Source organism: Liolophura sinensis, chromosome 1, assembly GCF_032854445.1.
Source record: "Liolophura sinensis isolate JHLJ2023 chromosome 1, CUHK_Ljap_v2, whole genome shotgun sequence".
Taxonomy (NCBI): Eukaryota; Metazoa; Mollusca; class Polyplacophora; order Chitonida; family Chitonidae; genus Liolophura; species Liolophura sinensis.
In genome coordinates this window covers 43,443,660-43,470,579 of record NC_088295.1, presented here as the reverse complement: position 1 = coordinate 43,470,579, position 26,920 = coordinate 43,443,660, and the positions used below count along the sequence as shown (strand labels likewise).

Sequence of the window (26,920 nt, the reverse complement as noted above, 5' to 3'; positions counted from 1 at the left end):
AACCAGAGTTATGTTTGAAACAACGGTGTCATCGGATTGCTTACCCGAGTTGAGATCCACGGAGAACCTTCCTGAGCCGCTACCTCCCGTGATGCTGTAGTGCACCCGGTTATTCTTGGTTGATACGTCATTGTCCTCGGCCGTGACCAGTCCCACAGCTGTACCCACAGGCGTCAAGCGACCCACCGCAAAACGGTACTTAGGCTCAAGCTTCGGGGCATTGTCATTGAGGTCTTCGACTGTCACTTTAAGGCTGGACGTAGCATTGTGACCATTCCCGGATCTGTCGGTAGCTACAATCTACAAATGCCAATTGCCTATTGCAAACGGGTTTCTACATTCCAAGACTATGGAAGAATTAGTGAAATTACTGAAAATGATTTTTTTTTCGTAACAGGAAACCCGTCATTTACCATTACTATTCTGAAAGAGTGTTTTCACAGAAGGGCAACCCATACCAACCTTGAGGTCAAAGTCAGACCAAGTCTCGCAGTCGATGGTGCCTGGCTCCTTCACTTGTATCTGACCACTCTCTGGATCCATAACAAAGAGTTCACTCCCCTCACCCAATAGGCTAAATCGAACGTTTTGATTTTCTTCTGTTCTGTCTTTGTCAGACACATGTATCTCGGGAATCTAGTTAAAAATGGACGAAAACATTTTTTAGGGTTTCAATTCACAGAAAATAGAAAAAGAGGTTAGCTGTAGAATGTACAGGATTTACACACATGACGTACAATACACGCCTTTACAACATCGTACAAACGTAAACGCCCTTCCTATTCTGTTAGATAAAGTTATCGTTAGTGTATTTGTAATGAACTAGAACTCATAGACATAACAACCGTCACATAAGTGAAAAATTCGAAGTCCGACATTGAACACCAATGAAAGAAATAAGTGATAATATTCACGTTGTTATTAACTCAGTTTAGAGGAAGACACGCACATTGTCAGGAGGTCTGTCATGCATGTGCGTTGCTTTCAATCACGGTATTCAGATTTACATAATTATCGTAATTCGCCTCAATCCAAAATTGATTAAACAAAGATTACCACAATCAGACGCTGGTTCAGAATTGGCTCACTATTGTCCTCGATCACGCTTCCTTGGTAACCATTTTCCGATCCGAACACAGGCACGTGGTCATTTTGATCCTGCACTGCCACGTGCACCGTTGTTGTTGCAGTGTAAGATGGCAGGCCGTTATCAGAGACGAGAACCACGAAGACGTAGCTGTCTACCAGCTCTCTGTCGTGCGAGATGATAGAGACGATCTCACCGGAAGATGAATTCACATTGAAAGGAGCTGTAAGAAATTCAGTTCATGGCGATGAGGATCAGAGAAACTGCATTGTTTGTAGGTTATTGTTGCAGTATCATCAATGGAAAATTTTATTCAAAACTTTAAGTGATCTTAAAATCATCTGCCACAAAGAATGGAAAAGTGAACTTTTAAGACGAATTGAGTAAAATGGAAATACTGCACTTTTATACACAGCTTATGTATACTTGGAAAACATCATAGTGTGAGATCTGTCGTTTGTCATGACCATCAGTTTCAAAGTAGTCGCTTTTAAACACAGTCTAAAGCCATATCTGAGACGGTAGCCTCCCTCTATACTGAGTTATTGCTGAAGAGATCTGAAGACACACCAAGTACATCCTATAACATCTTGTTTGGAGAGGAAAATTTAAGTTCCAGTCGAAATCGTCATTTAAACATCGTCGTTTTAACTTTAGAAGTGAAATAACCGACTTCTGTTCATTTCCCTAAAGGCACGAAGGAAATGAGGTCAACAATGGCCGCGCTGATATTATGTATTTCTCCAATTTCCATTTGGCTCCCTATAAGTCAGTAGGCCAACAGGGGGGCTGCCCGAGGACCTGACTTTACTGAAACTGAGTTTTCACTTGCCTTATTCAATATGAACTTTATTAAATCTCGGAATGTCATTTATAAAGTGAAAGTTGTTAAAAGTTCTTTTACATCAGATCAATTCCTTCAAAACTTACGCAAAGCTGATTTCGGATCTAGTATATACTGAAGTGTTTCGCCTGGCACTTTGCCAACATCCGCATCTTGTGCCATGACACGTCCTATCACTTCACCGGCGGGTCCATTTTCAGTCACACCGATGTTGAGTTCGCTGTCAACAGTGGGGGGACTGTTTCTGGGCACTTTAATGAACACCTCCGTGGTAGAAGACAACTGTGGCTCTCCAGTATCGTAGAGCTCCACTAACAGTTTGTATTCTTCGCGCATGGGCGATCTGGTGAGATTGGAAGTGGTGATCACTTCACCTGAAAATGGAAAAATCCAGCATTACTATTAATTTGTACAAACATCAAAACATCACAAAAAGAAATAAAAAAAACTTGAACTGACGATGTTACAAAGAGTGTGGTGGTGGAAAACGGGCCATGAGTTTGTCTTTGATTCCATCGATTTACTTACTTCATCTCACGGATATATGTCGGAGGTGAGGTTTACTTACCGAGCTTTACTTATTCTAATGCTCGGCCCAACAATAATGTCTTTCTTATTGAAGAATCTATCGTACTAAGCATTCCAAATACAAACAATCTCACCCACTATCACCGGTTAAAATAACTATACTCCATAGAACTTAATGTTTTCGTTATATTAGCTATGCATCCTGCAGAACTTTGGGTGCCTCCGTGGCCAAGGTGGTTAGATTTGCAGCGCGGCGCAATGATCCAGGCGCCAACTAAAGTCCAGCTCATGCTAGCCCCCTCTCTGGCCGTACATGGGAAGGTCTTGCAGCAACCCGCGGATGGTCCGTGGGTTTTTCCCGGGCTCTGCCCGGTTTCCTCGCACCATAATGCTGGCCGCCGTCATATAAGTGAAATATTCTTGAGTACTGCGAAAAATACCAATCAAATAAATAAATAAATAAATCAATCAAATAAACAATATTATATATATCATTTAGAATTTTTATTCCTGACCTGTGTAAAAGTCGACGGCAAATTTTTGGAATCCGCCCTCTTTCAGGTAGAACAGAATTTTATTGTTCCTCTTTGAAAAATCGTCGTCTTTCGCCAAGAGGTAACCCAATGACGTCCCCAGTGCGGCCCCGCGGCCTGTCGTAAAACACAGGCTTCTCTATGACGGTTGGCACATTGTCATTCGTGTCTTCTACCATCAAAGTCAGATTTGTTTCCGTGGCTATACCGTCCCCTCCGCTATCAGCAGCGACTATCTGTGACATATGACAGATGGTTAGATGTGCATACTTTGTGATACTGATGCTGTATGTCTCTCTATGTGATGAAACAATAAGCAAAATATATCTTACCCATTTTTCAAGCATATATAAGTGTTTCATGCTCAATATCCTTGAAATGTGGAGTATTCCACCCCCCCCCCAAAAAAAAAAAACCCCAAACAAAACTTATTTTCCCTCTTTATTTAATAAATACACGATTACTACATTGTGTGTATGTATGTATACTTGAGGTTTTTCGTCGTACTTTAAAAAAAAATTCAGTCATATGACGACGAGGTACGGCATAGTAACATAAAATATTACTGGCGCTGTCATGGTACGAAATTATTTAAAAACCTCAGAGAAGTTGGAAATTTTTAATCGTTTAATTTGGATGAAAGTTGTCTGCATAAAACTCAATCGACAATAACAGAAATAGCTGATTTGTTGGATAAAAGACTTGCAATCTACTATAAAGAGTTAAACGGCTATACTACTGAAAAGAGAAACGATAAAAAAACATGACGCGTGCACCCTGTAAATGAAAACGACATTTGGTTTCGCAGTCGATCTGTCCAGCTTTCTTAACCCGGATTTGACCGGATTTCCGGTCCATCAGGAACAGTTCACTCCCGTTACCCTTAAGAGAAAACGTCAGGTTTCTGTTTGCCTCTGTGGAATCGTTGTCCAAGTGAAGGCATCTGGAGGAAAAACAAACAAAAAAGTGTTGCTGCAACTGAAAACTACTCATCCGGAAATGCGAATGACTTGAGGAATTAATGGTGTAATAAGCGTTGTCTGAAACTTATCCAAACCCAAACACATAACGTTTTCTGATACGAAGAAAAGTGGAAATTTATTTCAAGAAATGACATACAAATGAAAATTCATAAGTTTCTCAACAGTTAAATTATTTTCCTAATACTTAGTCGTCTTCGGATCACACAAGGATGTAATTTTTCATTCAGGTTTGGCGAACGTTTTATCCAAATATTATCCAAAAGCTTACAAAGAAAATCTACCCACATGTTAAGATGCCAAGAAATACGGAAAAGTTTTATTTTGAAGGCACGTAACATGTTTAAACATTTTTCTTTAATTACATAAAGATCAGTTGGCATCATACAAACTGATATAGGTTGGTATAACATTTCTATAATGCTTTTTCCTATAACTTTATCTATAATGCATCCAAGACACCATGCGCCCAGTGACTTACCACCATAACTTCCTGCATAGGATTGGCTGAGAATCGTCTTCAGTCACTGTGCCGTTATACCCAATCGCTGAGCCGAACACAGGGGCGTTATCATTGATGTCCTTCACCTTCACCGTGACACTGGAGGACACTGTGTAGGCGGGCACCCCATGATCTCGGACGTACGCCAGAACTTGTACGTGTCCTGAGATTCACGATCAATCTCGCGTGATGTACGAACGGTACCGTCAACAACGTCGATCACGAACGGAACTGCCAAGAGGAAAATATTTATACGTGTATTTTAAACGGTATTTATGTCGAGAACTGTGTCAAGCATATCTCAACCACTAAGTCGTGGAAGTGAATAACCTTGAATAACCTCAGTCACTAATTCGTGGAAGCGAATAACTTTGAATACTACCTCAACCACAAAGTAGGTATTCCACCTTTAGAAGATAAAGTGTCGAGTGTTGTAACATTCTTTAAAAATTGGCGTTGTCTGTAATAATGCGATGGAAACCTTTTTTAAAAATTATATTGGTTAAGGGTTATGTTGAAGTCTTTTTCTTCCAAAACACGTTTTGGCAGATCAGGTTCAAAATTGTTTGCGGTTAAAAAGGTGGGTGGAATAGTTATAGACAAAAAGCATAAAAAGGATCATCGACAATTATGACAGATTCCACCCAAAAGTGTGAACAAAAACCTCAAAGATTCTTCCTCTGTTATTATTTTTTATCACACAAGAATGTAGCCAAGTTTTGTTAAAAAGTTATTTCAGATTTCTATTATTCGTTTTGCGGCTATTCTCGAACCTGTATCACCATTCTTAAAACCAGGCTGCGATGTGCGGTATTCTGAAATTTCTGGGGCATTCATATTAAGGTAATTATTAAATGTTGGCAATTTGAAATTAACACAGGTTTCCTAATGTTGAAAAATGATGCGTTGACTAACCTGTTGTATCATTCATGTAGAAGTCTAGATAATCGTCGGGATTTTTGCCGATGTCCGGATCGATGGCCTTGACCTGGGTGACGAAGGTGCCAATGGGGATGTTCTCTTGTAATAGGACCTGTATGCCCGGGGGTACTGACGGGGGTGTGTTCAGCGTGACGTGGATGCGGATCTCCGCCACTGAGGACAACTGAGGATTACCGTTGTCAAAGGCCTCAACCACTAGTTCGTACACCTCCTTCATTGGAGGTCGGGTCAAATCATCACTTACCAGGATCTCGCCTAAGTGCAATGAATAATGTAACCAAGAATGTGACCAATAATGTCCTAATCCCATTACAAGTTACTTGTATCTCCGACAATGCTCCTTTGATTGAATTTCCTCAGTAAAGATTCTAATTCATTGGACTAACTGGATTATTTTTTCAGCCGTTAGGCCATATATGACGATACAACTTCAAATGTCATTTAAGGGCCTTAAATTTTTGTTTTGGCTCCATGTATACATATGTAATGTTAGAAAAGTTGGACAACATCGTGTTTTCGCCTATGTGCCCAGTCTCGATACAACCATGTCCAAAGAATATGGCGCTGCGCATTCCTCTATCCACGAACATGAGCATTGTCCTGAAACAATTAACTCCTTATTTAAGCGAATTACTTAGGAAAAGTTAACTTACCCGTTTCTACGTTTACAGCAAATTTTCCATAGCCACCTTCTCTGAGCAAGAATATTATTTTGTTGTTGCGCTCGCTGAAGTCCGCGTCCGTAGCGTGAAGTTCTCCCACGGTTTCCCCAGGGGTTGTTAAGCGTCCTGTCTGAAACTCCAGTCCCTCCATGAACTCAGGTGTGTTGTCGTTGACATCTTCCACCGTTATTGTGAGATTCACGGCAGAGCTGCTTGAGTTGTCCCCTTCGTCATAAGCCACAACCTAAACGAAAAGAGACATCGGTTGTAAATCCACGGACAGTTATGCCGGGAGATGCAAGATCCAGTCGCAGAAAACGATCGAACTTCACGTCACGTTCGAACACTTATGAGTGTTGACTGAAAACATGCAGAAAGGGACATCTCAAATGTAAGACTGTAAATTTAAAGTTTAAAAACACTTTAATGGAAACTAAATGTTTTAAACTTATTTTTCGTTTTATATGTACAGCTTATATACTGCACCCATAACATGCATAGTTTATGAGTTGGCAGGACACTCAAGTTAAACCCGCTGAAGATTTACGCTTCTATTGTTGTGAACAACGTATCCTTAGTGTGTTAAGAAAATAGTAATGCTACAGGTTCGATGAAACAGGTCTGTCATCAACTTGCGGATGGTTGTGGGTGTCCCTCGGGCTATGTCCGATTTCCTCCCACCATAATGCTGGCCGCCATCGTATAAAGTGAAGTATTCTTGAGTACGGCGTAAAACACTGATGAAATAAATAAATAAATGAAACACTCACTGAAAATGACTGAACATTTTAACACATATCTGGTTTAAATTGGTAGTCGAAACCATGGGGAGGTTAGGCACCCATCATCTTAGAATATAAACTGTAAGGGTACCACTATCGGGGAGTGAAAAATGAGAAACAACTGGCTTGTTTAACTCTCATATCAGCAATAGGCCTTACACAAGATCAAACAAAGAAACACGAAGAAGCTTAAATAAGTTAAATACATATATTTTAACAAAATAGACAAATAATACAATAACAAATAGACAAACAATAACATATAAAACAATACAGATAATTACAAAAATATATAGTCTGTTACTGATGACAGCGTCCAAATCCGGATGGAATATTTCGGCTTCCAAAGACGAGTCAGTCCACATAAATATATAATCCGCATTTAAGAGGAATTTCTCAATCGACGGATGACAGTTCGATAAGTGACAAGCTGTAGTGGGCACGGCCGGCTGACGATGGTTTATTCAGCAACTGCCTGTGAATGTGTAACTTCTGAGGGCGGACAGGTTGACAGTGGCGTCGTGACGCCGAGCTGTCAATGTATGTTTCACCCCTCGGAAGTATACACAAATATAAGCGTCATGTCCGACATTCACATACCATTCGTAGACCATAAAGGGCGTTCCAGGTCGATAATCACAAGATCCATTTCCAAAACATCGTTTAACACTAGCTCCCAAAGATAAAAGTATGTAAGAAATTATACAAATAGGAAATAAAGCCTATAACACACTAGAGAGAAGCGGTCATCAGTTTTCAATGATGCCGGGCAGACAGTGGATATTCCAGGCATGAATTCCATATCAAAGTTCAAATTCGTAGTCCATGAATGAGTTCCGGGTCAAATAACAATTAAACAAGGTATCACAGTAGCGCTTTGATTGCAACTGTTCATAAAGGCATCATGCAGATGTAATGAGCATGGCTGTCTTTACAGCCCCTAATCCCAGGTTAAGCGGTATTAGATACAGTTCGAAAATGACGAGCGTTACAGACCTTAACCGAGCAGATTATGATTCAAAAGTAACGGACGATTATGTCTTTCCAGTTAATATATAAGGATCTCACAGAACAAGAGGCGCCATCTATGATGTTACACATGACATGCTGGTCTGTATAAATGCTGTCTGCAAGACAGACGGTTACACTCGGCAACCAGCGCCATCTATGTTGTTAACTACCATGTACGCGATAGATGTGTACATAAGGATAACAGCGCCGTTTATGTGGTTGATCACAATGCAGATCGCCAGAGATTCTGGACGCTCTGTCCATACCTGTCAACGAGAGTGTTATACTCATTGTAAAATTTGAGAAATTTAGAATGAAGGCGTTTGATGGAGTATCCTTGACGAACTAGTTTTTGAACTAACAATTTGTGACGCAGATTAAAGTCATCACATTTTACGCAAGATCTGACAAATGCTACAAGGCAAGATATGTATACGCCATATGTGGGACGCTTTGGTACTAATATATTGCTATCCAAATAAGGGTAATTTACAATATCAAAACTGAAACTATCCCTTTTGTCGTAAAGGCGGCGTGAAAGGAGACCTTGTACAGATATAGATCCAAATAAGACGTACCATCAGGACTATCTGTTGTCTCCTTTAAATCCAATGAAGGCGGATAGATTTCCTTCACCGCTTCAGCAATATGGGGGTTATTTAATGCCAGTAGATCATCAATATACCGCTTGGTAAATGAAAAGTACCGAGCTTTAAAGATATTTCTTTTAAATAATTTCTGCATATAGTCGAATTCATATGAAAACAGTTATAGGTCTGCCAAAAGAGGCGCACTACTGGTGCCCACTGGAATATCTAGATGTTATTAATGAGAAATTCAAATAATCCAATAAATAATGTAACATCCCATGAGAGGTAACCTTTATAAATAGAAGAACTGAAGGAAGCCTTATTGCTTCTGACGTTAATGTAACGGTGACCTGTTTTAGTAAATACCGAGACAATTTACGATGATATTCTTTCAATAAGATCTTTGTGAGGAATTGTAGTATAGAGAGTAGAGAAATCCCAAGTGAATACGTCTTTGTACTGTATATGCATATGAGGATCGAGTTCTTCTGTAAGACGTTTGGAGTTGTTAAGAATCCACATGCTGTTGACACCTGAATTTCTTGTTATGGCACAATAATACTTATTCCAAAATGACTTTACTTCTTGTAACGCTCTCGTAAGTAGGGGTGACAAGAGTTTGGTGATACAACTTCTTGAACCGGCAATAAATCGCAATTTAGGAATCCAGTAAAGTTGTGGCATTTCTGTATGACGGGTAGGTATATTCAGGCGCGTTTCTTTAAGAATGGTTTTGTGTTTATTAAATAGTTCCTCCAGAGTACATGTAATAGCAGAATATGTTGTTGCAGATGAACATAGCTCATGAACAGGAATTTGATAACAATAATTCTTGCAAATAAAGATGACATTATTAGGAACCTTGTCTGCTACAGGGATAACAAATTTACTGTGAAGGTCAGCGAGTTAAACTTTAGGTAGAGCATCAAAGTCTATACGGTGTATAGCTAAACTAATCTTCTTTTTGACAATCTGAAGCCAGTCGTTAAGTACCGAAGAATCCACTTTCTCTCGTTTTTACCATTTTTAAACATATTCCTCAAGCCCCGAAATAATATTTTTTTGTTAGATCTAATGTTGACAGTTCTCTTTTCTCTATACTTAGGACCTCTCACAAAGAGATTACTTAGATCATGATTCTTAATAATATTAAAGTCACCAGTCAGGGCAAGTTTACATTTGTCGTAGGTAAAAACTGAGGATTCACAGTCACAGTTATAGCTGCCAGAAGTATATGTTGCCGAATCGAACTCCTTGATGGCCTGGAAATAACTGAAAATTTTGGAAGCGACAGGCTTTGTATACGCATAGGATATGCAAGGTGGTTCTTTAAATAGGCACAGCACTACGAGCCTCAGGTTCATTAAAGATGCGTAGTAGGTTAATTAAATCAAGGCCTCTGTCTGAATACCATATCTTCAGAAAGGATCGATCGTGTTGAGTTTCAATTGTAGTTACAGGGCGATACAATCGAAAATACGATATGTCTTGACACAAACGTACAAGGTGAGGTGGAACATTAAAATTGTGTATGTTATTGGATACGTTTGAACTATCTGCTTTAGCAAATTCAGTGGCCGTGCATATAATACTGTGCGTAGTGCATGCATGCTATTGGTGCCATACGACAATCATACTAAACAGCTAACTGTAACGTGTTTGTGAATCATATTTCTATTGAACTTGCTCCTACCATGACTGCGAGGTCTACGTTTATGGTATTTTAATAAATTTGTTATGATGGAGTCATGTGGTTGGCTGGATGTTACATTGCCGGTTCCCATAACGTTATCATTCAATCCATACGGGAAGACTGAGCCAATCTCTAGCATCCAGAAAATTTCACGGTCACGGATTTTAAGTTCAAATTCAACATCTGTCTCATTTGCTGATGGATAAACCGATTCTACTACTTGACTGCTGACCCAGTCATGGTCGGAGGCAGAGAAATGCCTGCATATTAGCAATTGTTTCTTGCGACTTACGGTGCCCGTTCACCCGTAGATGTAGTTTCTGGGTGGTCTTCCCAACATATTGCTGACCACACTTCTTGCATGTTACCAAGTAAATACAGTTGGAGACAATACAACTTAAGTTAACGTAGGAATAAACAGAATAACATTTACCAGTCAGTGAAGAAATAAAAGTGGCGGATGTATCAAATGATGGACATGTAAGACAATTAGTATGTCCACATTTGGAAATAGTTAAATGTTTGCTATGGGAAAGTCACTTCCAGGGTAGACTGGGGTGAAATGTACGAGCTCGCACAAAGAGACAAAAAGAGACACAAAATCCAAAATAACGTCTCAAAAAATAGCACGTGGCGAAACACAAGCTCACAATGTGCTAAGTACTGAAAATGTCGAATGGCTTGAAAGCCGATATCTCCAAACCCGGTAAAATCCTTCACAGTAGATGACAGTAAATATGACTGCTCTCACGTGGACTTGAGCAATTGACTACGAGCTTCACCACTCCGTCGCTCATATTTATAGACTAACGTATTAAACATTCTGGATGGTTTGATCGCAAACGTTAACAACACCGATACATATTTCCAGAATGTTCACTCTATGTACAATGACACTAAACTCATAAACACCGAAGCCTCTAGAACGCTCGACTGAAGTACAGTGCAGGCTATAATGTACTCAGAGTGAAAAATGTAGGTCAGACACTCACCAAATGAAAATTAAAGATAAAAAAATATAATACAATTTTTAGAGACGGTCTTCGTAACAAAGGCCAACGCCAATGTCAATCCAAACATTTCGTCAGTCAGTCAGAAGCTTTAATTTCACCTCCATTTTGGCCGTCATGCTGTTTCATGACGCGTAAAAGGTGTCACAGGCGCGTAGTTATCATTGTCATATAATGGAGACAAGTAATATTAATACTGTGATTAGTAATACAGATTCCAAGAGACGCGTTTACGGGATTTGTGGTTGTACCGAAGACGAAATATTAGTGTTGGGCGTTTGATTGTTACAAGGTATGGGGGTAAAATGAAGTTATTTCCACTCACCATCAAGTTATAAAGACACTTTCTTTCACAATCGATGCTTCCTTTATTTTTAACATTAATCTCAGCTGTGGTCTCATTAATTTCAAATTCCTCGCTCCCATCTCCATCAAGTCTATAATGAAGTTTTCTGTTTTCTTCAGTTGCATCAACGTCGGTTGCAACGATTGGGGCATTCTAGAATGAACAACATCATTTACAATCTATTATTAATTAGCAATTCACCTTGAAGAAAAACGTGAGGCTATAAGGATTAATTTTATCTAATGATCACTAGTCCGTTCATAAGAAAGGAGGAATTTGCAAATATTCTTTTATTTAGATTTTGTGAATATGATGTACACATTACTAAATTTCACTGAAAAGAGATTTATTAATTTATAATAAATCCTATCGTCTTGCCCCACGTCATCTGGTTTTCTTATGACTCCATGTACTTGTTCTTGCCACATACCAGTTTGACTTTCTGTTTGTCAGCAGGATCCGAGTAGTCTTCTGTTACGTGACCCTCATACCCACCAGGCTGGCTGAACTCGGGAACATTGTCATTTTGGTCTACCACGTTGATGACGACAGTTCCGGTAGAGGTAAATGATGGGATACCGCTATCTTTGACAAACACCTCCAACACAAACTGATCCTCTTTTTCTCTGTCAATGTCAACATTCGTTCTTATCACGCCAGTCTCTTCGTCCATCACAAAGGCAGCTGTACATTACAAAGATGATCGCTTTATTCAGAACAATTTACGAGTAGACAGACTTACACTTGGGTTACCTTGAAAAATACTGAAGATGTAAGTCCTTTCAAAAGGCTTTTGGCATGGCAGTAGACACAAAAGTGAGCACATCTCAAAACTCTAACACTAATAACTAATAACAGATGAATAGTTCGTCATTACTGACGGCGCACAGGTTTATGAAAGGAAGAAACCGGAGAGAGCCAGAGGGAAACCGTTGGATAGTGCCAGGTACTCGCCAGCTAAAGCCCTAACCTATCCAGCGCAAATCTCATTGATAAATGGGTTACTTATTATATATATATATATATATATATATACATATATATATATATATATATATATATATATATATATATATATATATATATATATATATATATATATATATATATGGTTACAATCACAGTGCTTGTCACAATTATTTTAAACGTGTGCTAAAATACTCACTAGTTTTTCCAATGAAATACGTCAATTGTTGAGACTTGTTTTGGGCAATGTCTTCATCCTTAGCTATTATCTGGCCTACGTCAGTGCCAATGACGATGTTCTCGATGACGTTGAACTGTGTCAGGGGAGGTAAGTAGGGTTTGTGGTTAAGTGGTACGGCTACAGTCACCTGTATCGCAGCCGACAGACTGGGATTTCCGGAATCGTGGGCTTCAACAAACAACTTATACTCTTCTCTCATTGGCTCACGGAGCAGCGAATCAGAGACTGTTATGTTACCTGTGGGGAGATAACTACTCCAGCATCACGTGTTTTGAACATTATCAAGCATTGCACGTTTCAAATTCCTAATATATCATTGACAATGACACAACAGATTAATTGAACAAGGGTCATAGTCTGCCTCAAAAGGGTAGTTTTTGTCTTACTGTTCAGTGAAACAAAATATTTCCTCTGGAAAAAGTCTCCTAACACCTAAAAAAACAGCTATCCCAAACCAGTTATGGGTAACTTTCACAAATATTCGAATATCGATTTTTCAGCAACGTCATTTACGAAAAAAGTGACGAGAAATTTGATATACGAAGATTTATGATGGTGAATTTAGGCGTCGAAACAGACATTCGTATTCCTATGGTTCCAGGTTCAGGATTCAATAATCGCAATATCATTTTCCAAAACAATGTTCAACACATACCACAAAGAAGTAAGAAAGTATATAAAGTAAGAAATTAGGATGATTCATGTAAAGAGAAGCAGTCAACAGTTTCCAGTGTTACCGGAAAGACACAAGAAATGCTCTAAATGTATATAAATCTGATCAACATCCAAATCGTGCGCCATGCTAGTATATCAGTTATCCAAAATTTATATATCATTTTCGCCTTGAGTGTAACTGTTTGTGTATCAAAAGTGGCGAAATCAGTTAAAACGACGTATCTATTGCCCGTAGCCCCGGGTTCAGCCACAACTCTAATGCAGACACCTACCTGAGGCCAAATCTACAGAGAATTTTCCGTAACCGCCTTTCCTCAAATGGAAGTTTATGCGGTTGTTAGGTGAAGTCTTGTCCGAATCCGTGGCCCTGATCTGCCCAATGATGGTGCCACCAGGAGTAAGTCGGTGAGTGTTGAAATACTGGTTCTGTTCAAATACCGGTGCGTTGTCATTCTCATCTACAACACTGATGATCATTGGTTTGTCGGTGCGGAAACCCTTACCGTTCTTGTCGATGGCAGAAACCTGTATAAAGACCCATTTTATCGTGGACTCATTCGCCTAAAGCATGTGGTGTCATCGATCAGCAACTAACCAATTGGGGTACAGGTTCAAATCCAGCTCTTGTTAGGTCGGCTGCAGCTTTATTTTGTCAGGTATTTGGCGAAAGATAGTTATTTACTCTATTCGATAAACAACTAAAATGGCTTAAGGCACTGAATAATTCACCGAATGGCGTAATACCGTAAAACAATTCGTCAAAATGCAACATTTATTACTGTTTTATTTATTAAAAAAATTTCGACATGGTTTTCGTTTAGAATCCAAAGTGCTGCGCAACCACTTGTGAAATGAATGCTTGCCCATAATTCACTTAGCCATTTGTCTCTCAAGCACTTACCATACAGTTATATTTGCTTTTCAATCCAGAGAGCTGCTCTAGCACTCACCGTAAGGTTGTACAGACATTCCATCTCACAGTCAATGGATCCAGGTTCTGAGACCTGTATGGTACCGTTCCAGTGGTCTATTGTGAACATCTCCGAGCCGTTCCCATGCAGACTGTACCGCACCATCCGGTTCTCCTCAGTGGCATCGGCATCTGACGTCACAATCTGGGGCATCTGATGAAGGGAAAAGAGAATGTTTCTAATTTGGAATTGGATCAAATCCTTTTTCACAGTACATGCATAACATTTAATTATAAACTTGCAACGAAATTCTTTTTTAGGCGGAGGAGGGGGAAGCAGGAGTGAATACAACGAGTCATTCTTTTTCTATCAGGAACATGCAAGAAATTTTGAGACCTTCATAATATGAGGCATTAAGTGCATAATGTTTCTAATGGTGAATGACGATTTTGATTTTATAACGATGTTGATTTGTCATGATCAAGAGGACATACCACCAATACTTTTTGCCTTTCTTTTGGATTTGTGTCATCTTCAGAGACAGTTCCGGTATAACCGTATTCACTATCAAAAAGCGGCGGATTGTCGTTAATGTCAATGACGGTTACAGTTACGGTTGTGGACGCAGTGAACGGTGGAACACCATCATCTCTGATGAGGACAATGAACTCGTAGCCATCTGTGGTTTCTCGATCAATGGACGAAGATGTCTTCAACCTGCCACTTTCTGCCTCGATGGTGAAAGGCACTGCATTAGACAATTTCATACAGTTAAAAATAAATCATTAACACAATATCGATTTGCTCATGAAATGAACAGCTTGTGGTGAATGAAATCATGTTACGAAACCTAAAGAAGTTTAAAAAAAAATAACTCTAAAATTTCATTGCAGAATGTTAAAAACATCAGGAAACTTCCAGAAATCGTGAGAACAATAACCTGACCTGGTTCACACGGCTCATTCCCCACATCACCTCGTCTACCCGGTGTGTTCTCGCATTTGAGTGCTAGAAACAGAAACGGACCAAGTAAGTTAAATGAAATCGAAACCTTGACCGTTAACAGAGCTTATAGGTAGTGGCTTCTCCCTTCAGAGGCGTTAGTCACGTTCTCAAGATAAGTAAAAGCAGACTGGACAACCGGGATAAAATAATCTTTCAGTCTTAGATTTATTTATTTATTTATTTGATTGGTGTTTTACGCCGTACGTAAGAATAATTCACTCATACGAGGGCGGCCAGCATTATGGTGGGAGGAAACCGGGCAGATTGCTCCACAGGTTGCTGGCAGAGTGGAGTTATTGAGTAAACGTAAGAGAATGGGAAACTGTAATACTATATCTTTACCATATTTATATCTATACTTCGTTGTTCCGATCATTAAATATCCAGATTTTTAAGCGCCATTCAGAGAGAAAATGTTATAGGCTGAAACCTATTAATATATTTTTTACCACACTCGTCTGTGTGATAATACGGTATTTCACCTTAAAGGAGAAGAAAACTTAAAAACATGACACTGTAGGCTGAAAAGAGCACATTTTTTCTATCTGGTGGTGCCTGCTGCATAATTTTGCGATTTTTCCTCGTCATACACGTATAGCCTGAAAACGGCAAAGCTGGCATAAATCGCTGAATCCATCGCGTCCTCCACCTTTAACACCCTTTAATTTATGCAGGGGGTGTGTTGCTTCTCAGCCAATGAGAGTCGTGAAAACTGCCGGCTTTTTTTTGTGAAGTTTGATTAATTTCTTATCAAAAAAACTTAAGTGCTGGCGTCAAAATTGCCATTTTAAGGCCTTTATGAACTTCTGAAAGTGCATTTTCACATACCAATCTTTAAGTGGAGTATTCTACTTTCTGGAGAACGTCATATTCGTTGTTTGCATCATAATAACCTCTAGTTTATGAATGTAAAATGAATGTTATTTTTACCAGACTCGTCTTGGATATAGTATTCTAGTTTCTGGAGAACGTCATATTCGTTGTATGCATCATAATAACCTCTAGTTTATGAATGTAAAATGAATGTTATTTTTACCAGAGTCGTCTTGGATATAGTATTCTAGTTTCTGAATTACGCCATCTTCGTTGTCTGGATCGTTGGCTTTAATGTGGCCAATGGGCGAGTTGACCATGACATGTTCCAGAACCTCCAGGGACACAGAGGGTGCCGTGATCGGTTCCGTATTGAGGGTGACGGTTATCTTTACTGTAGCAGTGCTGGACAGTTTGGGTTCTCCGGTATCGTGGGCTTCTACCTCCAGGGTGTACACCTCCTTCATGGGTTCCCGGGTCAGGTAATCAGCTACTGTGATTTTACCTGAAAAAGATAAAGTTCGGCGATATAACAGTAATATACAAGACTACCGCATAGCTAGTAAAACCAGCCTCGCGTCAATTTATTTCAGTTACGGATTTATTTTATCGGTTAATGTGAGTGTTCAAATAGTAGCAACTTATACACCACCCACTAGAACTTGATATTTGTTCACTTGACTTGGAATAATACTTAAAATGTAGAGGGGCATCAGTGACTCAGTTGGTTAGCGCGCTAGCGCAGCGTAATGACCCAGGGGTATCTCACGAATGCGGTCGCTGTGAGTTCAAGTCCAGCTCATGCTGGCTTCCTCTCCGGTCGTACGTGGGAAGGTCTGTAGCAATCTGCCCGGTTTCCACCCACCATAATGCTGGCGGTCGTCGCATAAGTAAAATATTCTTGAGTACGGCGTAAAATATCAATAAAATAAAGTCAAATTTTGTTCACACCTCATCAGTTTGATCCAAGGACAAATGTGTCTAAATTTCTTGACTTAAGGCAGAAATGGCTTTGCGGAATCGGTTCCAGAACTACCGAATGTATGTATATATCTGGTGCATTGTTTGTATCACTACAGAGAATGATCCAACCACGTGTATCCTCAACGTTCAGTCCTCCATTATTTTTGGGCACGCACAATTACCTGTTTCTACGTCAACTGAAAACTTCCCAAGGCCTCCAGCTCTTAAGAAATGGAGGATACGATTGTTTTTGTGGGCGATGTCTCTGTCCACAGTATTCAAGTCACCAACGACTGTACCCATGGGCGCCAGACGGCCAGCGTTGAACTGTCTTCCTCCCTGGAACTCCGGTTTGTTGTCGTTGACATCATGGACAGAGATGTTCAAGGCAGATTCGCTTGTAAGGCCTGTCCCATTCATGTCTGTGGCCATGACCTTAATACGTATAGACACAACATGGCTGGCTGCTTTAATAAATCATTAAAGACGGGTAACTGGTTTGCAAGACGATATGTTCTTCAGCGCTTTATGCTTTATTTATTTGATTGTTGTTTATTGCCAAACTCGAGAATGTTTCCCTTATACGATGTGGGTTAGTTTCATTGATGGACGTAACCGGAAACATTTATTTGACGCAAAGGCTTACTATGTAAATGATGGATGAATGAAACTCATTTGAAAGAACGCTTTATTTTTACTTGGACTTTTGGGTATAAACAACGTTTGGGATGAGATGAACTTGATGATTCTATAAAATAGGCCTAAAAATGATTCTTTTCCCTGCTTAAAAACAAAAAAATGTGTTTTAATTCATCACCGTAGTGGCGTGACGGGTATAGCATGAGAATACTTTAAGGCCTGTTCTTGAAATTTGAGCACCATTTCCTTACCTTAAGCTCGTAAAAGCATTTAGTTTCACAGTCAATGCTGCCCTTTGTCTTAACACGAATTTCGCCAGTGTGAGGGTTGATTTCAAACATTTCGTGTCCATCTCCACTCAAACTGTACCGAATATTACGGTGGATCTCATCAACATCAGCATCTTCCGCGGAGACAGGGGGTATCTGTAAAATGAAAGATCAGGTTTAAACATAACTATAAAATAGACTACTAACAGACTACAGGAATCGGCTCCGATAGCTCAGTTGCTAAAGCGTTCGCTTCCGGAGCGGTAGATCCAAGGCCATCCCGGGTCGGGTCACAACGGGGGTAGTTGACCCGTATCAGTATAATGGCTCGGGCGGGACGGCTTATTTGCCTTTGGTAAGTCGTCTTAGTGAAGCAGCACCAGATAAAAGAGTGGTGGAAATCCGTCCTGCAAGAAGGAGGCACATTACATGCACTCTAAGGATTCCTTCGTCCTTATATGACTGAAAAAGTTAAGTACGACGTTCAACCCCAAGTACTGACTCATTAAGCACAGGAAGACACGCTTAATCTAAATCTTTCCCTTTGAAATGTCCAAACACTGACCAAAACTAAACAGTGATGAAAACTAAGAAAGAAAATGGAGAAAATTTTGAGAAATGTACAGATTATATATTAAATTTGATTATATTTCCTTACAGTTTAATGTTGCTTTCAAAATTGTAACAATCCAATTAAAATGACAAACCCACTGTCATGCTGAATGAGTGGGATGTCATACCAAACAGAGCATACCGTACGTCCAATCCACATCATGCAGGCCAATATCACATATCCAAGGGCTCAACAAAGCCGAAATATCAGATTTTTTGCGTCTAATACAAGAGCGTTGCAGTATAAAGACTAATAAAACTAATGTATGATATATAGCATTTCTTGGTTACCATTTCTACTTCCTGGTATTTGGGATATTCGTCATCCTCGGTGATGCTACCATGGTAACCCCTTGAACTGCCAAACTCTGGTGCGTTGTCGTTCACATCCAACAGGTTCACGGTTACCGTTGTTGTTGCAGTGTGAGCTGGTAGACCGTTGTCCTTAACATATGCCTGAAATACATACTGCGCCAAATCTTCTCTGTCTAAAGCCTGGTATGTTCGGATGTCTCCAGTTATCTTGTCCACAATAAAAGGTACTAAAATATAACAATAGTATTCAAACTTCTGTTTTGTCCTGCTGGATTACTGAATTAGTGGAAGGAGTTATTCTGTTCACATCGACAGTATAGCCAATTGAATGCAATGAGAGTAGACGGACTTACCATCCAACTAAAATGAAATTTGTTTGTGTCAGTAAGGATGGTAAGATTGAATTCAGTATGTGTCTATTTGTTTTTATCTTTGTGCTAAATTACTCTTGTGTAAGTGGAATCGATAATACTGGTTAAAACTTTGTTGGTGTCAAAATCAACCACCTTCAGGTGAAATAGTCTAGGGTAGAAAGAGTACAAACATCCCATTAAAATAAAAACAGCAGTAAATAGGTGTCAGAGCACATACGGCATTGGTGCATACGCCGTCAAAACATAAAATGCTCTTAGACCAAAATGATAAAAATCTGTGTTATCTGTGTTCATCTAAAAAATCTCTAACCTTTCTGATTTCGTATAAAATATTCCAGCTTCTCTCCGCTGCCTTTAGCGATGTCCGGGTCAGACGCCATCAGAGTCCCGGCTACTGCTCCTACCGTCAAGTTTTCAAAGACGGAAAATTCGAACTCCACGTCTATGACGGGAGGCTTGCTGATGGGAACAAAGACTGTAACGTTCGTGGTGGCCATTTGACGGGGCTGCCCGGTGTCGTGAGCCTCGACAGACAGAGTGTATATTTCCTGGATCGGATCGCGGAGGAGTTCGTCAGAGACCACAAGGTCGCCTGGAAAGGTCATTGGACATTAGGCAATTCTGTTATGGTATGTAAAAGTTACAATCCCACACTTGGCTATCACACTGAGGACTGCTTGATTCTTTAACGCTAGATTCAAGAATTTTCACATGTAAGATGGTGGCCAGTTTTATGAGTAAAGGAAACCATAGCGCCGGGCATAAATCACACACCTTTGGTAAACGATTAACTTTATGCATCATATTTTTGGAAGACATATATTACATTGAAGATTTTTTTCAGATACTACAAGTAAGCTGTTTCCATTAGGCTAAGATATTGCCCATTTACTAGAATTTAGGAAACAGGACAAAATCGTGGACAAAGGTTGGTGCGGATTGGTAAATGTCAATGTGTCAATAATGTCATAACCGTTCAGCAGGTTTTACTTCTGATTCAAATGATGTTAACGCTGGCTGGATTTGAACCGTCTTACATGTACATTTATCCATTTCTTTAGCCCGCCAAAGCCCTTAAAGTTATTTTTTGGTCCAGTCATTATTGTTCACCAGCACCATTTGAGTTAACACTCCACAGCTAAATGATGTTGTACATGTACGTGGCAGTCAGACATAACATGTGACGGCCGAACAATCTAACAGATTCTGACGAAGGCCGTCTAGATTAGAGGTTCGAAACCAACTCTTGACGACTTCCTGGCGGATTTACGTCAGGCAATTTGTTCTTGTGGTGCGGTAGTTCCTCCGAATTCCTTTTGTGTTTCTCCTCCGTATCCGTCAATAGGATATTGATTCAGGTGAAATATTCTTTGAGTATGGCGGTTACCACCATTCAAAGGACTAAGTGAACTCAAACTAATCGACGTGAGTCTGGCTGCGTTTCAGCCTACCTGAGATGAAGTCCACATGGAACTTGCCGACCCCGCCTCCACGAAGAAGATAGATCACCCGATGGTTCTGTGGACTAACATCTCTGTCCTTTGCCTCAATTTTCCCTACCAGGGTCCCTTTCTTAGTCAGAGGACCCACCCTGAAGGTGTAGTTCTTCAGGAACTCGGGTCTATTGTCGTTAATATCCTCTACCGAGATGATGAGGTCAGAGGAAGATTGAAGTCCTTTACCAAGACGGTCACGTGCTATCACCTAAGATAGACAAGGGAATGAAGACATTATACTTTTATACTTCAATATTTATTTTATTTATTTGATCCGTTTTCTACGATTTACTCGAGAATATTCAACTTATACGACGTCGATCAGCATTATGGTGGGAGAATATCGGGGCAGAGCCCGGCGGAAATCCACGACCATACGCAGGTTGCTGCAGATCTCCCAACGTATGGTCGGAGGAAGCCAGAATGGGCTGCACTTGAGCTGACAACCGACCGCATTGGTTGGAGGCTCCTGGGTCATTGCGCCACGCTGACGTGCTGACCACCTATACTTTGATATAAACTAACATAAAATTAACATCAAGTACCGCAGCATTGAGAATAAAGCTTGAGTAGCGAAAACAGTGTGATGGTTGGAAAGTGGTGATGCGTACATGTAATCGGTGAAATTTGGCCTCTGGTCACAGAGTTACATTAACTATAGGACTTTATTCTAACTATTCCTGTGAATGCTTAGACGTCAGCAACTTATACCCATCCTAGAGCCACAGATTAAAAATCAGAACACACAGCAATCTAAGAAACACAGAAAACCGTTTCAGCTCAGTTTGGAATGTGATGGTGCAAAAGTAGTACATCAACTTATCGAGTTATACTGCCATGCAGGGTAATATACCTGAGCTGACGAGGACATTTAAGAAAGAATGTGTCAATTAACAACTTTTCTCGCGCGTTGTTGATTCAGGTCCAAGCTGAAATGACCCTTGTTCTCTTGCAATGCATGAATATTAACACGTTATCAAATGGCCTGCAAAACGTCATGGCAAAGGCAGGAAAGAACAACAGACCTACGAGTTTATAGTCCAGACTTATTTGAAGCCCTGAAGGGTTTAGCATTGCGATTACCTTTAGGAAGAAACTACAGAGATTATCAGTCCGTTTTCTCGTTTCAGGCGTGAAAGGTTTACCATTACGATTACCTTTAAGAAGTATCTACACTGAGATTCACAGCCGGTTTTCTTACTTAAGGCGTGAAAGGTTTCCCATTACGATTACTTTGGGAAGTATCTACACTGAGATTCACAGCCGGTTTTCTTACTTAAGGCGTGAAAGGTTTCCCATTACGATTACTTTGGGAAGTATCTACACTGAGATTCACAGCCGATTTTCTCACTTAAGGCGTGAAAGGTTTCCCATTACGATTACTTTGGGAAGTATCTACACTGAGAGTCACAGCCGGTTTTCTTACTTTAGGCGTGAAAGGTTTCCCATTACGATTACTTTGGGAAGTATCTACACTGAGATTCACAGCCGGTTTTCTTACTAAAGGCGTGAAAGGTTTCCCATAACGATTACCTTTAGGAAGTATCTACACTGAGACTCACAGCCGATTTTCTCACTTAAGGCGTGAAAGGTTTCCCATAAAGGATTACCTTTAGGAAGTATTTAGACTAAGATTCACAGTCGATTTCCCAATTAAGGCGTGAAAGGTTTCCCATTACGATTACCTTTAGGAAGTATCTACACTTTCACAGCCGATTTTCTCACTTAAGACGTGAAAGGTTTCCAATTACGATTACCTTTAGGAAGTACGATTACCTTTAGGAAGTATCTACACTGAGATTCACAGTCGATTTTCTCCGGCGATTTCACCCGAAGGCGACCGTTAAGCTCATTGATCTCAAACACTTCATTTCCCAAACCGCTGAGGCTAAACCGAATGTTACGATTCTCAACGGTTTTGTCGTTGTCTCGGGCTCGGATTACACCTAGCTTGTAGTGAAAAAAAAAACGAAAGGGAGCAACTAAGCATGGTGAATCAGATCATCATAACTAAGAAACGCATGTCATCTTTTTACTGAGACAAAGCAAAAGGAACATTTAGATTGTTTCTCGACTTGGGGTGGGAGATAGGGGAGGAGGGCAAGATATTGTTACCATTGTGAATTCCTTTCCAAAACAGATCAATTCTACATGCGTTAGATGTAGTTTTAACCCACAATCATACGGACGCAGAAGCAATCTATTCAACCTTCATTTGAGTCAAATTTTTAGTTTACATATTTTTGGTTTCCAACCAGAAGAATTCATTTCTTTATCTTATGACGCTTAACATCTGTTCAAACGTCGATTCTGTCCTATTAGCCACTAAAACGAGTCAAATAAAGTAAAGCTCACCATTTTCAGACGTCTAGAATTAGGACCTTCAACCACACTGGCCCGGTAAGTTGATCGGACGAACTCGGGAGCATTGTCATTCACATCAAGCAAGTGTACGTTCACTTCTGTTATATTCTAAACAGATGGCGTTGTGCTTATAAGAAATGGTCAACTTCTTCAAACAAAAAAGTAAGTTTTGCTGTATTAACAAAGCTCACGTACATGATGTATGGCTAGCATCTTTTTTTAGGAACATCTTTCGACCATCCTATCCAAGGTGCAGTCAGTAATAAAACACACTTATATATCAAAGAACTTAAAATGATAAAAAAAATGATCAATGTTTGGTCAAAACTCTGACGCATGCGTATTTCAATAATGCACCCCACAATCATGAACACGAACAACATCATGTCCATCAACAAGAACTATAGCAAACAGGTACAACGCTTCAGAGCTGCTGGTCCAAACTAAAGGCAAAATCGTCAACATGTTTTGTATTGTTTTGTATACTTGTTACGGCAATTATATCAACTGAATCAGTCTGGGCTTTTGTTTGTTTACGGCTTGGCCTTATATTTAAAAATGTTGTTTACGCAGACGTACGGTTTTAGGTGGCGTGCCCCCGTCTGAAGCCTCCACGGTCAGGATGAATTTGTCTCTGACTTCACGATCAACAACATGGTCTTTTCTCACCAAGTATAGCGTACCATTCTGAATGAATGAAGAAGCGAGTGTAACGAAAATCTGTATCGTTTACATGCTCACAATAAAGAGAAGAAATCTATATATCTTCACTTCACTACTTTGAAAGTTCTCTTTCTCGAAATTGCTATTAATAGCATTAATAATAACGAATTACAAGTATTTATTTATTTGATCGGTATTTTACGTCGTATTCAAGAATATTTCACTTATACGACGGCCGCCAGCATTATGGTGGGAGGAAACCGGGCGGAGCCCTGAGGAAACCCACGACCATACGCAGGTTGCTGACAGATCTTCCCACCAAAGGCCAGAGAGGCACCCGACATTGAACTCACAGCGACCGCATTGGTGAGAGACTACTGGGTCATTACGCTGCTCTAGCGCGCTAACCAACAGAGCCACGGAGGCCCGAAATTACAAATATAGACGGCAAGCTATAGTTAAATCTTATCCGTTTATAGTCAACCCTAGAAAACATCGACATTTGCCTGTTTAATTAAAGAGATGTATGCTGACTGGTACTTTCATTTGTCATTGGGCCTTCAAATTTCATAGGCAATACATGTGGAAGCGAAAGCAGTTACCCAGGATATAGAAAACAGGTGTGGCATGTCGCCACCGACGATCTTGTACGTCACCCTCCCGTTGGCGCCGTCATCCGGGTCATCAGCCGTGATGTCACCAATCCGGAGACGCGTCATAACGTTTTCCGGTATTGACAGATCATACCGGGACTTTTGGAAAGCCGGTGCATGATCATTCTCATCCTTCAGGTGAACTCTCACTGTGGCATTCACCGTCTGAACAACAACGACGCAAAATAAAACAATCAGTGGCAAATAATAAAATCTTTCAAATTTTAGCATCTTATGGAACATTTATTCGTAAACGACCTTAAAAACAACCCGTGATGCAGAAGTATATATCTGCTAAAGCAGCAATTGCACAGTTCAAATCTGGCCTATGTGGTGTCACTTCCGTTTATTAGAATAGTGTCTTTGTGGATTGAGACAAACAACTCATTTAGAAAGCGTAATTCTTCCACGCGACCAATACATGGCAAGTACACTTTATAGTAAATCTGTAAAATGTATTAAATCGGCCGTTGGACAATGAGCAATTTTTAGCATTACATACAGTAACTATATAGCCTGTTTCACTTAGCTAGTTTCAGCTTTACAGCTTTCTGCCACGTGGTCTGCAACTATGGAGGATATTGCGGGTTTTTTTTCGCAATACGATCGCAATCGGCAACAAAAGTAGACATCGGATGGAAATAAATAAGGCCAGATTCCTGGTTAGGATGGATGTCAGCTATGTCAGGTAACATGTTTAAAATCTTCAAATTAAAATATTGTGTTTTCACCCGACATCACTTCTGTTGTATCTGCTAAAACCTGAAACCTGTGTGTGTGTGTATATATACATACAGCTTAATTAAATCTCCGGCTCTCATTAATAAAGCAACCCACATGTTGCATAATTATTTCATTAGATTTTGTCAAAAGTGTGTTGTTCCCAAAAAGTAACGTAACAGGCGTAATAACACCAGTCTAACCCGACGAGGTGACACCATCCATTAGTTTTACCCTCAGTGCATCATACAGATGACATTTTAACAGGTAATGTTCATGTTTTCATAGTTGTGGCCACAAACACATTTTGGAGAACCAGAAAGGAAGTTGTCAGATAAAACGCCAATGAGATTACTGCAGCCATTTCAAAGTCGGCGTATTAAAATGTTTGTCAATCTAGATCCTGGGTAGTACCATGGAGGTGATTTTGTCGACTGAAACAATAAATTGAGCTTAGATTTAAAATGGGCTGGATCACGGAGTTGTTTCACATGACGGGGGGAAGCATTCCAATCTCGAACAGAGCGAGGGAAGAATGAATTTCTGAACTGTTCTGTTCGGCAGAAGAAAAGTCTGGGTTAAGACGATTTACAACATGAGTTGGTGGGTGTAAGTCTGTGGATGAGACGCCTTTTTACTAAAGGCAAGAACCCAGATTCCTCATACAACAGTGCCGTTGTACTACTTCTTGTAAGACCAGTTATAGTTCTCAAGGGGTCTTTTTGAAGCATTTCAATTCGATTTTTTTGTTGTTCCGTGAGGTTATCCCAGACTACATCAGCATACTCAAGGGAAGGTCTAACAAAGGTTTTATACATAATTTCTAAACTTTTCCTGTCCAGTACATATTTAAAACTTCTAAAGATTCCTATATTTTTACATGAAAAATTTACCAAAAATAATATTGTCGATATGCTCGTTCCAAGTGCCATTTCCTGAAAGCGTCAGACCCAGATGTGTAATGGACAGGGATGTTTTAATTGTGACTGAGTTGAAGGTAGAGGTTAGAATGGACGGTGTTTTGCGTCGGGGCACAAGTAAAACATTTCTTTTGTAAATCTTTCTGAAGGCTATGAACAATGAGGGAATCGTTGAGATTTTCCGATATTATATATAGACATGTGTCGTCGGCAAACAACGGTAGGTTATTTATGATGCCCTCCGGTAGATCATTAATGTATATTGCGAACAATAGAGGCCCAAGAACCCAACCCTGCGGTACTCTTGCTTCTAGCGTGCTTATTTCTGATTGCTGGCCATCGATGACAAACCGTGAAGTTCTGTTTATAAGATAATGTTCACACTAGTTTAATAAATTGCCTCGAATACCAAGACTTTTAAGTTTGTATAATAATCCTTTATGCCAGACTGTTGAAAGCCTTTGGAATATCAAAAAAGACAAAGTATACTTCTCTCCTTTTATCTAAGGAATGGACTATGTCAAAATATATATCTAGCAGAGTCACCGTTGATCTGGATGGGGGAAATCCGTGCTGCGCTGTACAGATTTTATTTCGCAAAAGCAGGAAAACATATTTGAAAACAGCTCTTTCAAATACTGTACTTAAGCAGTGTAGTAGAGATATGGGCCTGTAATTTCTAAAATCGTGTATATTTCCTTTTTTGTAAATTGGAGTTACCTACAGTGAGGGACATATTAAAAAGGTGCAGCAATACAGGCGTGTGAATATCCTTACCTTCAACCAGATGTTTGGAACTTATTCCATCTGG

The 26,920-nt window shown here is 39.9% G+C and overlaps 1 protein-coding gene across 1 annotated transcript in view; it reads right to left on the bottom strand.

Moving 5' to 3' along the window:
• The window catches only part of LOC135482397 (protocadherin Fat 4-like), a 64,142-nt gene that overhangs the window by 21,644 nt on the left and 15,578 nt on the right, over positions 1 to 26,920 (bottom strand). The window contains exons 18-42 of the mRNA XM_064762365.1: positions 24,419 to 24,634; positions 23,733 to 23,840; positions 23,145 to 23,261; positions 22,566 to 22,739; positions 20,745 to 20,997; positions 19,604 to 19,885; positions 18,896 to 19,146; positions 17,975 to 18,148; positions 17,267 to 17,519; positions 16,345 to 16,626; positions 15,249 to 15,311; positions 14,798 to 15,051; positions 14,343 to 14,516; positions 13,665 to 13,917; positions 12,676 to 12,954; positions 11,941 to 12,194; positions 11,490 to 11,663; positions 6,070 to 6,322; positions 5,390 to 5,671; positions 4,501 to 4,637; positions 2,975 to 3,131; positions 2,018 to 2,305; positions 1,057 to 1,310; positions 463 to 636; positions 45 to 300 (exon numbers count right to left, since the gene is read on the bottom strand). Coding sequence (XP_064618435.1) covers positions 45 to 300; positions 463 to 636; positions 1,057 to 1,310; positions 2,018 to 2,305; positions 2,975 to 3,131; positions 4,501 to 4,637; positions 5,390 to 5,671; positions 6,070 to 6,322; positions 11,490 to 11,663; positions 11,941 to 12,194; positions 12,676 to 12,954; positions 13,665 to 13,917; positions 14,343 to 14,516; positions 14,798 to 15,051; positions 15,249 to 15,311; positions 16,345 to 16,626; positions 17,267 to 17,519; positions 17,975 to 18,148; positions 18,896 to 19,146; positions 19,604 to 19,885; positions 20,745 to 20,997; positions 22,566 to 22,739; positions 23,145 to 23,261; positions 23,733 to 23,840; positions 24,419 to 24,634 — 5,362 coding nt within the window. The remainder of the gene's footprint in view (positions 1 to 44; positions 301 to 462; positions 637 to 1,056; positions 1,311 to 2,017; positions 2,306 to 2,974; positions 3,132 to 4,500; positions 4,638 to 5,389; positions 5,672 to 6,069; positions 6,323 to 11,489; positions 11,664 to 11,940; positions 12,195 to 12,675; positions 12,955 to 13,664; positions 13,918 to 14,342; positions 14,517 to 14,797; positions 15,052 to 15,248; positions 15,312 to 16,344; positions 16,627 to 17,266; positions 17,520 to 17,974; positions 18,149 to 18,895; positions 19,147 to 19,603; positions 19,886 to 20,744; positions 20,998 to 22,565; positions 22,740 to 23,144; positions 23,262 to 23,732; positions 23,841 to 24,418; positions 24,635 to 26,920) is intronic.